The sequence below is a fragment of the Bactrocera tryoni genome, chromosome 4, assembly GCF_016617805.1.
Source record: "Bactrocera tryoni isolate S06 chromosome 4, CSIRO_BtryS06_freeze2, whole genome shotgun sequence".
In the NCBI taxonomy this organism is placed as follows: Eukaryota; Metazoa; Arthropoda; class Insecta; order Diptera; family Tephritidae; genus Bactrocera; species Bactrocera tryoni.
Genome location: NC_052502.1, coordinates 54,576,348 through 54,587,877, shown reverse-complemented (window position 1 = coordinate 54,587,877; position 11,530 = coordinate 54,576,348). Strand labels below are relative to the sequence as shown.

At 34.8% G+C, this 11,530-nt stretch overlaps 1 protein-coding gene across 1 annotated transcript in view; it reads left to right on the top strand.

Annotated features, from left to right (window-relative positions):
* The first annotated feature begins 2,517 nt into the window (after window positions 1-2,517).
* Window positions 2,518-11,530, top strand: part of LOC120775310 (tRNA dimethylallyltransferase) — a 144,517-nt gene continuing 135,504 nt past the window's right edge. Inside the window, exons 1-2 of the mRNA XM_040105445.1 lie at window positions 2,518-2,749; window positions 9,768-9,905. Coding sequence (XP_039961379.1) covers window positions 2,630-2,749; window positions 9,768-9,905 — 258 coding nt within the window. The 5' untranslated portion in view covers window positions 2,518-2,629. The remainder of the gene's footprint in view (window positions 2,750-9,767; window positions 9,906-11,530) is intronic.

Below are 11,530 nucleotides of genomic sequence, written 5' to 3'. Positions count from 1 at the left end.
AATCGATTTTATCATTCGCTGTGTGACTTGTGACGCTGTCCTGTTGGAACCACATATTGTCCAAGTCCATATCATCCAATTCGGGACAAAAATATTCGATTATCATTGAGCGGTAGCGATTCCCATTCACAGTAACGTACCGATCTTGATCATCACGGAAGAAGTACGGCCCGATGACGCCGCCGGCCCATAAACCGCACCAAGCCATAATTTTTTCGGTATGCAATGACTCATTGAGTACGTGTGGACTGCTGCCTGACCAATAACGCATATTTTGTTTATTGACGAAGCCATTCAGCCAGAAATAAGCCCCATCGCTGATGATGACCTTTCGCTGAAAATCTGGATTATTTTCAAGTTGTTGCTCAGCTCAATTCACGAACATACGATGATTCCGGTGGTCAGTTGTAGCGTTAATTTGATCTTGAAGGATGTCGGCTAAGATCTTTTCGCAAAATTCGCCACAACGGTGGCACAGAGATGCCCAACTCTTGAGGACGACGTGTGAAAGACTGATTTGGGCCTTCCTCAATTGATGCGATAGCAGCAGCAATATTCTCGACATAACGGGCACTTCCTTCTCTCACTGGCGCATGGAACATTTTGTACTGTGCCTGTGGATTCAAATTTTTTTACTAGACGCTTAATTGTTGATCTGACAGAACGATTATGACGACCATAAATGGGACGTAGAGCTCTTAAAGTTGAAGCCACTGACTCCGAATTTTGGTAGTAAATTTTAATAATATCGACTCGTTGTTAGATCGTACATATATCCTTCCATGATGAAATGAAACCGTACTGAAGAGAAATGTCGCAAGGGCGGCAAAAAATATGATGTCGTTGGCTGTCCCTATCGGTCTACTTTTGTTGCATCCCTATTGAAAAACCTGTTATATCCAGGAATGAGCTGTCATTTCGGCTCCATTACTCAAAAACATTGCGGTATCTGCTAAGCAAAAAAAAGTATCGTCTGATCCTACTTTTAGCATCCCATAAGCTTATGCTTTTTACAATTTATGTAGCGAACCTGGTTATATCAACCATACCTGGCATAGGACAGTTATAGAGAAATCTGATAGAAAGATATACTCACCAAATTCTAATGACATATCTATTTTTGTCGATATATACGGCATAAAGTCAACCAAGGCGACTAACATCAATATCCCATAATTTCTATATGAAGTCCAATAGGATATATGGACCGATTACTAAGTAACACTAATAATAATTTTGATATCTTTGTATAAACCTACCTATATATTCAACTTATTCAATAGTGGTTGAACACACAACAAAAATTCAATTTCCGGCTTTCACAAACGAATTCTTTGAAACCACATATAATTTACACCAGAATGGTACCTGAGGGTTGCTTTCATAGTTTTCTGACTTACTTGAAATTTTTGTGTTGACCTTAAATATGACGTAGTAGTTTTTGGCTGCTTTCTTACAATTTTTTGGTTACTTTATTCATGAAATTAACAATGTAACAATCTGATAAATAGAGCATTCATAAGAAACAAGAAATTAACAAGCCAACATGACAAGGGTTAATTTCATTCATTGTATGGAAAGTGAGCAACAGGGGCTGCAGTCTATCAATGAAAAGGAAAATCTGTATACCTATGCGTATAGATAAGTATGTCTGCATTTAAAAAATCTTGAATGTGAAGGACCTTTTGTCTATTTCATGGTTCATGGTATCTAATTTAAGGCATTCAATAGTAATTAACATTTTTGCATTTTAAACAGAAAGGAAACTCGATAACGAAATATATTTATCAATATTTGAGAGAAACGGTAATTACTTTTGCAGGGATCGGGCTGGAAACAGTCATATCTGTCAGTTCCAATAAACACTAATACACTCCACAGGGGTATTTTTTAAAGCATAAAATAAAAAAAAATTCTATCGAAAGACTTTCCTTTGATCGATTAGTTTGTAATGACAACTATGTATATGCTATAGTTCTCAAATCGGAATAAATTCTTTGAAGATTGTAGGGATGCTTCGCATAATAATCTCTTCCAAATTTCGTGAAGATACTTTGTCAAATAAAAAAAAATTCATACAACGATTTGAGTTGGATCGCTCAGTTTGAATGACAGCTATATGCTATAGTTGACCGATATCGACAGTTCCGATAAATGAGCAGTGGGCTCAAGAGAAAAAAACGTGTGCAAAATTTCAAGTCAAAATCTCCCAAAAATTCGTATATACAGACGGACATGGCTAAGTTAACTGAACTTGTCGCGCTGATCATTCTATATATACTTTGGAACGTCTCTTTTGGGTATTAGAAATATCGTGGCAAACTTAATATACCATGTTCAGGGTAGAATTATATATCTAATAAAACATAATCTACAATTTATCATCTGGTCACTTTATTCTCTTACATTTCAAAACTAAAAACACTGAAACCATAAACTGGTCACCCTAATAAGTGCTGTGCTAGCAAAGCGAACAGCTGATTGTTTAGTTTGTTTTGTTGTTCATGTGTTCGCTTTTACGTGCTTTTACATTTCTGGCAGAAATTTCAACGTTTTCTCGGTATTAAATTGTGGTGAAATTTGAGTGAAAACACTATTTATTATTCAAAGTGAAAAAATACAGTGAAATATGTTACGCAACGTGCCATTAATTGTAATTTTGGGCTCAACCGGTACGGGGAAAACAAAGTTGTCGCTGGAATTAGCAGAGCGATTCGGCGGCGAAATAATCAGCGCTGACTCTATGCAGGTATGTTAAACGCCAGTGCTTACGCTACAGGGTTGTTATATGTAGCAATTTTTATTTTTTTATAAGATAATAATATAATAGTGGGGAATTGTAAATAAAGGTTAATATAATTTATTTATAAAGGATCATAGTTTAGTTTATTAAAATGTATTTAATAAAACTTATAAAATTTGAAGGTATTTTTAAAGAATTGTTTTTATTTTTTTTTTATAAAAAACTTTAAAGAAATAATAACCACCGACTTGGTTAAGGGGTTACATGGGTTTCCTGGGGTAAAAAACGGCCTTTTCAACATTTTTTTTCTTATATAAAAAATTAAATATTTTATTAGAATTTTTTATTGTTATAAACATATACTATTAACAAAGAAATACTGATTTTTTTTTAGAAAAAAAAAATCTTAAACTAGGCCATTGCGACGGCATTTCCTTTGGCCCCTCGCAAAAAAGATGCACCTGCGTTGGCAAGATAATAGAAATAGAATCCTTCGTCCAAGTCTTTAAGAATTGTATCTCAAGAACCTGTGTGAAATTTCACGAAGATAGGTTGAGTAGTTCTCGAGAAATCTTGCCAACCGAATTCAAAAACACAGTTTGGAGAAAATTCCTTTTAAAGACGGCGCACTTAGTCTAGCTAAAGTTTGTAAAGAGTCTGGTTTAGTGCTAAAGTGACTTCAAATATCCCTACTACAACTTCTTGAAGACCATTCAATGTCACAAGTTCTTGTAATAATCGAATCTCCAAACTTTACTTGAAATAATTCGGTTGTTGCATGAGCTGTGTGGCACGCAGCTCCGTCTTGTTTGGAACCAGATTTTGTCATGATCAACTTCTTACCATTGAGCCCATAAAAAGTTGGTTATCATCGATCTATACCGCTCTCTATTGTCATCGGCGGTGTTATCAGCTTCAATTCGAGAGAAGTACGGACCGATGATCCAACCAGACCAAAAACAACACCCAACTGTCAATTTAGATTAATGAAGGGATTGTTCATGAATAATTTGTAGATTTTCGCACCAATCAGATGAAAGTGAGCCTCATCGGAGATGATTTTTTTAAAAAAATTGTGATTGTTTTCTTGATGTTTCAATGCAACTTCACCAAATTCACGACGTTTACGGTGGTTCATTGGCTTCAGTTCCCGAATAAAAAAATTTTATATGGATGCAAGCCCAAATCCGCTAGTATGTGGTTTGAGACATTCTTGAAAACGTTTTGGAATGGACAAATTGCGGTCTTCAACAAAACTACTACTTTACTACTTCAAGCCGGATAATGTTTCAGAATCCGAATTTTAACCAAAAAAATATGGTTTTTTGGAAAATCCTTGATTGGCTTAACCCCTTCAACCTTCATGAAAGGTGGTCCGTTTTGCTCCGGATATAGAATTTATGGTTCAGTAATACAAACATTCGGATTCCTCTCGGGTATTAACTACTGATTTTGTCAAAATTCAAGCTTAGAGAGCTCAACAAATTGCTTCCTAAGGGGGTATTCTGGTCTAGAAGCATGAATTTCAGGTAATTTTTAAAGTGTCGTAAAAAAAGGCAATTAATATTTTTATTATCCATTTTTTTCTTAGTTATTTGTTAATTTTAGAAGAGTAGAGAAAAAAATTAAGAACTAAAAAAATTTAAAAATTTCAAAAATTATGAGCTGACGAAGTGGGGGGGTCTCTAAAAATTTCCACGTGACCATACCCATGATTTCAACCCTGCTAGTTATCTGAAACCAAAAAAAAAAATTATTAATCTAGAGTAATGTCGCAATGGCCGGAGCTACGGAAAAGTGGGAAAAATTTGTTTTTACAAAATGGCGACTGCCTGAAAAAAAAGTTTCTTTGGATCACTTTTTCTGACTCTTTCGAATTTTTTAAAAATAATAAAAAATAAAAATTTGGGGATGGGGCTAGTTCCAACCATAGACAAGCCTATAAAGAAGAAGCTATACAAATTTCAAGTAAATCGGTTTAGTAGAACCTGAGAGATCGTGGGTATCGTTCCGAAAAAGTCAGTTTTAAGAAAAACGCGTTTAAAGTTTCGCGTAAAGTCTTTTGTTCGATTAGTTCCGGCCGAACCAGTTTGGATGCCGAGTCAGAAAAATGCCTATATCTCCGAAAATAATTTGAAGTTTGAAAATTCCTCTTGTACACATATTCTTGAATAGTTGAACTTAGAAAATATAAAAAAATTCAATTTTTTTTTTATTTCTAGACCAGAATACCCCCTTAACAAACATATAGGAACATCTGGTGACTTCCATATAATAAGGTTATTTCTTTTTTAACAGCAAGAGTTTGAATTAGAATCGCAGTAGCGTTTCACAACCGATTCCACTTAGTACCTTCGAAAAATTTGCAAATTCGCATACAATTTTATAAAAAAAATTAATTTATGAGCAACATTAAAACCGACATTGATTGCCTTAAATTTCTAATGAAGCACTTGACCACTCGGCCTCTGAACACATTTCGAATATTCATTAATAGGCCGATTAGTAGCAAAAAGCTACTAACCGTCTAAGTGACTAGGATTCAACAGTTGCAAAAAATCGTTAGCTAATTGATCTTGCCAATTATAACATACATATTATACATACATATATGCGTAAAAATGTCCATCGAGTAGACAAGCCACTTAAAACTGCTTCGAAACACGAGGCATTTAATAAAAAAATTTCTAGTTTGACATTCATTATTTATATTTTAATTTTATTCATTTTCTCTAAAGGTATTAAGTATGCATTTCTATTAGTAAATTTGACGACCAGATAAAAGCGTTTGAAAAAGAAAAGGCATAGACAATTAAAGATTTAGGGTAGTAAAACCGGCTTAAACTTTCCGGAGTTTATGCTAATTTCGCCACTATAATAATGAACATTTTACGTTTTGTATAAACATTTTAACTTAATTAAACTCGAAAGAGTTTTGTGGAGCGATTGTAACAGGTGACATCAGGTTCGTTTCGATTTTTATGACCCATCAATATTTTAGTGGTATATATGTGATAAACATATAATACACATTGCATTCAGAACTCAATATATTTAGTTGCTTCGAAAATATTCAAATGAAGCGGCGCTTAAGTCATCGAAACTCATATGTCGCTCAAACTTATGTGATCATCTTTAGCTGGGGCTCGTCCACTCAAACCGTACACGAACATGGAAATTGCAAACTTGTTCTCCATGTTTGGTGAATATGTATATCGTCATATGAAATACCGTAATATTCTGTAATACTATGTATATATTGTCAGAAAGTTCTTAATATGAACAAAGCGAGTAATTTGTAGATAGTAATTATGTAACGGGGTTTTCAACAGGGATGCTACAAAAGTAGACCGATAGCGACACCAAATGACGCCATATTTTTTCCGCTCTTTTGACATTTCTCTTCAGTAAGGTTTCCATTTCATCATGGAATCAATCCAACATCGAGGCGAAATTAATAAAATGTACTACCGAAATTTGGAGTTAGTGGCCTCAACTTTAAGAGCGCTACGTTCAATTTATGGTCGACATAATCACTCTGTCAGATCAACAATTGATAGTCAAGTGGACAAATTTGAATCCGCAGGCATAGTACAAAATGTTCCCGTGCCAGTGACACAAAGAAGCGTCTGTAGTGTCGCGAATATTGCTGTGGCTAGCGCATCAATTGAGGAAGAGCCAATTCAGTCTCTCACACGTCGTTCTCAAGAGTTGGGCATCACTGTGACGTCGTTGTGGCGGATTTTGTGAAAAGATCTTGGCCTACAGAACTGAAGTCGCATCGAATGTGCTTTCACAGGAATAAAGAATTTTATTGATTTTCCAAACCTTTTTTGTAGCGCTTTTATTGAAAAACCCATTATTTCTTAGAAAAATCGAAGAAAAATTAATATTAGACAGAAAAAAGGCTGAGGGCATTGTTACGGCTCTGTTCAACACTTCAATTGATGTTTTGACCTAGAAGAGATACAAATTAAGGCACCAAGAGCGACACGTCTACGAAATACGGTTTGAGCGGCAAAAAGAGTCTTCATCTGAACATGTACTTACAAAAGTCATATATCGTCTTCGGAAAACGCCCCGAATAAGATCGCAGAAAGAAATTCAAAAAAAAAACGAAATTTTCCGAGTTAGTGTTTAGTAAAATCGAAAGTAAATTTGTATCTTTTTATCTAATGTAATTCTTCAGGTGTTCCACTAGGATAGGGCCAAACTATGCCGGCTGGACAGTGCAAAAGTATAATGACATTTCTTTTTAGTCGAACTATAAAACTTAATTATTTCTTCGAAAACTTGGACACCTCGCTTCGTTGTTTTGCATACGTATCTCTTAAAAGTTTATGAATGGATAAGTCAAATAAACTTGAAGAGTCTTAAGCATTGTATAATCAAGGTGCATATTCGAATTGTTCTGGCAGAGCTCTTAAATTCAGTTCTTTAGGAAATATAGGAGCGCTCTGGAATTGAGTCCTATAGGAAAGTGTCTCGATAAAATTGTAATGGCTCCCCAAAAGTTGTCCCAGAAAGTAGTCTCATGTTGATCCAACAGTAACTTTCGACCACAAGAAAAAACACAAACTGACTACTTCCTACATGATCTAGATCCTAGATCTCTGAAAGCAGAATTTGTGTTTTAGTTTCCCCATCGAAGGACCATTCGAACGATCATTTGACTCATCTTTTTTATGATTATAGCTAAAATTATTGTTTTTGTATTTTATTTATTAAACTTTCCACCGAACCGAAAAAAACGCTACACGAATATTTAACAGAGCTTTAAGTTTCTATTTTATTATTATTATTAATTTATACAAAGAATAATATAATTACAATTTATATATGTATATAGCACTAGCGGTTAAGCCATCAGCTTAAGAAGTTTCTATTTTAATTTACATATATTATAAGGCATTTATATAAGTATATGTATACATATACATGCATTTATGTGTATGTATATATGTATGTACAATTCAATTAAAATACGCCTTTTGTTCTTATTTTCTTCTAATTTATGTGTGAATAACTGGTTTGTCGTATAAATTCCTCTTATATAAAAAATGTTGCTTTCATTGGGATACAAAAAAATCCACTCAAACCAGAAGTTAATTTGGAATTTGCGGGTTTTTATATTTGATTTGAAATGTTTATTCAAATTGTCACACATTTCAATGAAGAAATAAACTCAACAAACAATTCCATTCAAACAGCAAACACGGAAATGTTTTTTTTATGGAGATATTATCTGCAGATCCAGTTCATACCTTAAACAAATTAAGCAAACACGCATGCTGGCATTTATGTTCGTTTTTTATGGGTATGTCTTCGTTGAAGATGAGCTTATTTGAGAATTTCGTATTAAAATTTTACTTTTATGCATGCTGACCGCTGACCAGACTGAGTTCCGCTATGGAATCGATCAAATTAGTCGAATTGATTGCATTTAACAATTTCAAGCTTGTCTTTATTTGCATTATGTACATATGTATGCTATATGCATGCTATATATGTAGTATATAAGGTATGTCATATCGAGCGCAGTCTGTCCAAATTATTTGAATAATGTTTGCGTATCAAATTCAATGGTTTTGAATCATTAACGCTTTTTATGGTAGAATACAAAGCCAAACAATCCTTGAAAATATTCGTCCAAACAGGTTTTGAAACGAAAAAGTGTTTGTTGTAGGTACATATATTAGGACGGGTAAAAAATGAATATATTTTTTTCCGCTTACTATATCGGTTCTTAGACACTTAGAAGTGTGAAGTGAAAGTCTCTCCAAATATGAGCTCATAATGGTAAAGAGAAGGACTTCCGCCTTACTCTTCTTCTTCTTTGCTGGCGTAGACACCGCCAGTCGTTTCTTCTTTTTGCAATTCTCAACCTGATCTTTCCAGCAGAGTATAGGCCTCCTCTGTTTCCCCCGGCGGGTACTGTGTCGAATATTTTCAGAACTGGAGTCTTTTTATCCATTTGAACGCGTAGCCGCTAACTTTAACTTCACTGAACTATGTATGTCAATGTCATCGTATATCTCATACAACTCATCGCTCCATCGCACCATAAATCCTTCACATTAGCTGGACAGTGAAGATGAAAGTGCTAAGAGCTAGTATTTCCCTGGACATTTTGCGTTCCACTCTGTGCGAGAAGGCTTTCGCAACCCCAAGTGTAGGTTCCTGTGACCAACGCTAACTAAACTCGCGCGAGACTCTTAGATTTAGCAACGGAGTGCACGACAACAGGGTAACACCTGCTCTTTTCCATCCTTATGGGATTTGTGTATGAATGCTTTAATTGCAAGCTCATCGGCTTTGGCGAAATCCAACGATTTCGCTGTGGCCAAACACCTAGACCAGTTTTATATGAACGTAGCTTGATGCCACAGTTAATGAGGTCGTCCACTCCTTGACTAGCTTTGAGCTTATTGCCACTGTCATTCTCAGACCCTTAATGTGTGCGGTTTCCTGAAGACTGATAGCAACCTTCGCAGCAATGCATTTGCCGGCTATGTCGACGGGTACTATATGTACATAAAATGGCTTTAATTGTCATCATTGATGTTGTATGTAATTCACCGCTGATGCCAATGAGAGTCGCTAGTGGAACACGTTCTAGCTGTTTATTGAGTGTGGCTTTACTGAGCGACCTCCACCAAACAAATACACCATACTATAACAGCATTGGTATTTAGTATTTAACTACGGTTTTGTAAAACCAAAGGACAACTCTAGATGAGAATCTCCACCTTTTTCTAATAGATCATTTACAGCAATAGAAGGCAATTAATACCTTCCTTTCCTCTCCTCAACATTGGACTTCCATGATAGTTTTCTATTAGGGATGAAGCCCAGGTACATCACCTTTTCGACAGGGTTCGTAAACCTAAACATTTAAGAGATATCAACGGTTTCCGTTCGATTGCTTTAAGGCAGTTGTTTTCCTTACGTATAAAGTTCAATGCAAAAAATACTTTTCAATTACAAAACATACTTTATTTACGATTTTTTTTTTAATTTCTAGGTTTATGCCAAACTGGACATTGCTACCGCAAAGGCTACCAAAGAGGAACAGTCTCGAGCTAAGCATCATCTCTTGGATGTAGCGACACCAAATGAACCATTTACTGTGGTCAGTTTTCGTAATGCCGCTTTGCCAATTGTATCCTTTTTATACTAAAATAATATATTTAAAATACTGCTCTGTAAATACCCAAATTTGGATCAAAGGGAAAGTATTCTGCAGAATTTAATATACTTATGTATGTATGTATGTAATAGTTGTTGAAGCAATCACAATCCCTAAATAATTGTGTTCGAAGGACTTCAACGCTGATAAGATGTGTATAATTTCATTAGTATCAACTTAGTTATAACTGTCCAAGAAAAGTAAATTTGTATACTGTAGCAACCTGTTGCTACAGAGTATAATAGTATAGAGTATAAAACGTTCGGTTGCATCCGAACATAATCCTTTCTTACTTATTAATTATATAATATGCCAAATTCATACAATTATACAAACATAAATCTGAATATATAACGTCCATACATAAGTATGTACATATGATTATAAACAATTTTAATATAAAATGGATCTACATACATACATTCATCAGTATAGGTATATGTGCTCACCCTTACCTTTTATTGCCTTCTTCTTTCAAACAAAAATTACATGCTGAAACTTGTTTGCCAAACCAACACTTTGTGCACTGCTTTGTTGAATTGCATTTGCACACCTTCACTTCAATTAATTAACACATACATACTAATCACTTTACATTGACAAATTCTAATAATTATTAAATAATACTCAAAAAACTCTACTAAATGATTAATTTATTACTTTTTGCCAAACTTTGATTGCGATCACGAACCGACGCGAACTTACCGACACACGATTATCAAACAGAGAATGTTAACGAACATCAATGAAATTGTATTAACATTCGGTCATTCTGTTGCACTTATAGTATAATTTTCTGCAGTGCTCCTCCCTTGCTCCGTGATGGCGAGACAACAACTTCGTTTGTACATAAGTTCAAATATGTAACATTGCTTTACACTGTTGAGCATGCTGTAACGACATTACAGGAGATCACTCGGCAGGTTTGCTGTAACATAAAACGAACAAATTACATTGCCTCCTTGTTTGAACAGGAATATAACAGCAATTCAACATATGTAGTTAACATCAATGCTAGTAAGGAGTGACTGCTTTGTTTTTATACCCTTGCAACATGTTGCAGTTTTTGTACAGAAAAAACTTCTATTTGACATAATTGCTGCCACTCAAACAGACCGATAAAAATACAGACAAAGCTTTTTAATACACTTTTATGCTATAAGAAATACCCCTGTGAAGGGTATTATAGCTTCAGTGCCACCGAAGTTAACTTGTTTCCTTTTTTGGCGATTTTATTTATAAATTAAAGATGCCAGCGAGTACGGAATACCAATATTTAAAAATCATAAAAATTACTTTAAAACGCCATTCTAGTGCTACAAATGAATTCGTTTATTTTGTTTTTTTTTTCAAACTTTGTCATTCTGGTCTGGGTAGTACTTTTTTCGTAATCTCTGTGGAATTCGTTGTCCCAGTTTTCCCAACAAGTCAACAGTGTATTCAAATCTTCAGGCATTAATCTACACGCAACAAGAACAACTTTTGCTGTTGGAAAATCTAAAAATAATGGGTTGCCACAGTTGAAAATTAATGTCAACACACACACCAATCCACGCACATCAAGACAACGGTGAAACGGTGAAGTTGTACGCCGTGGT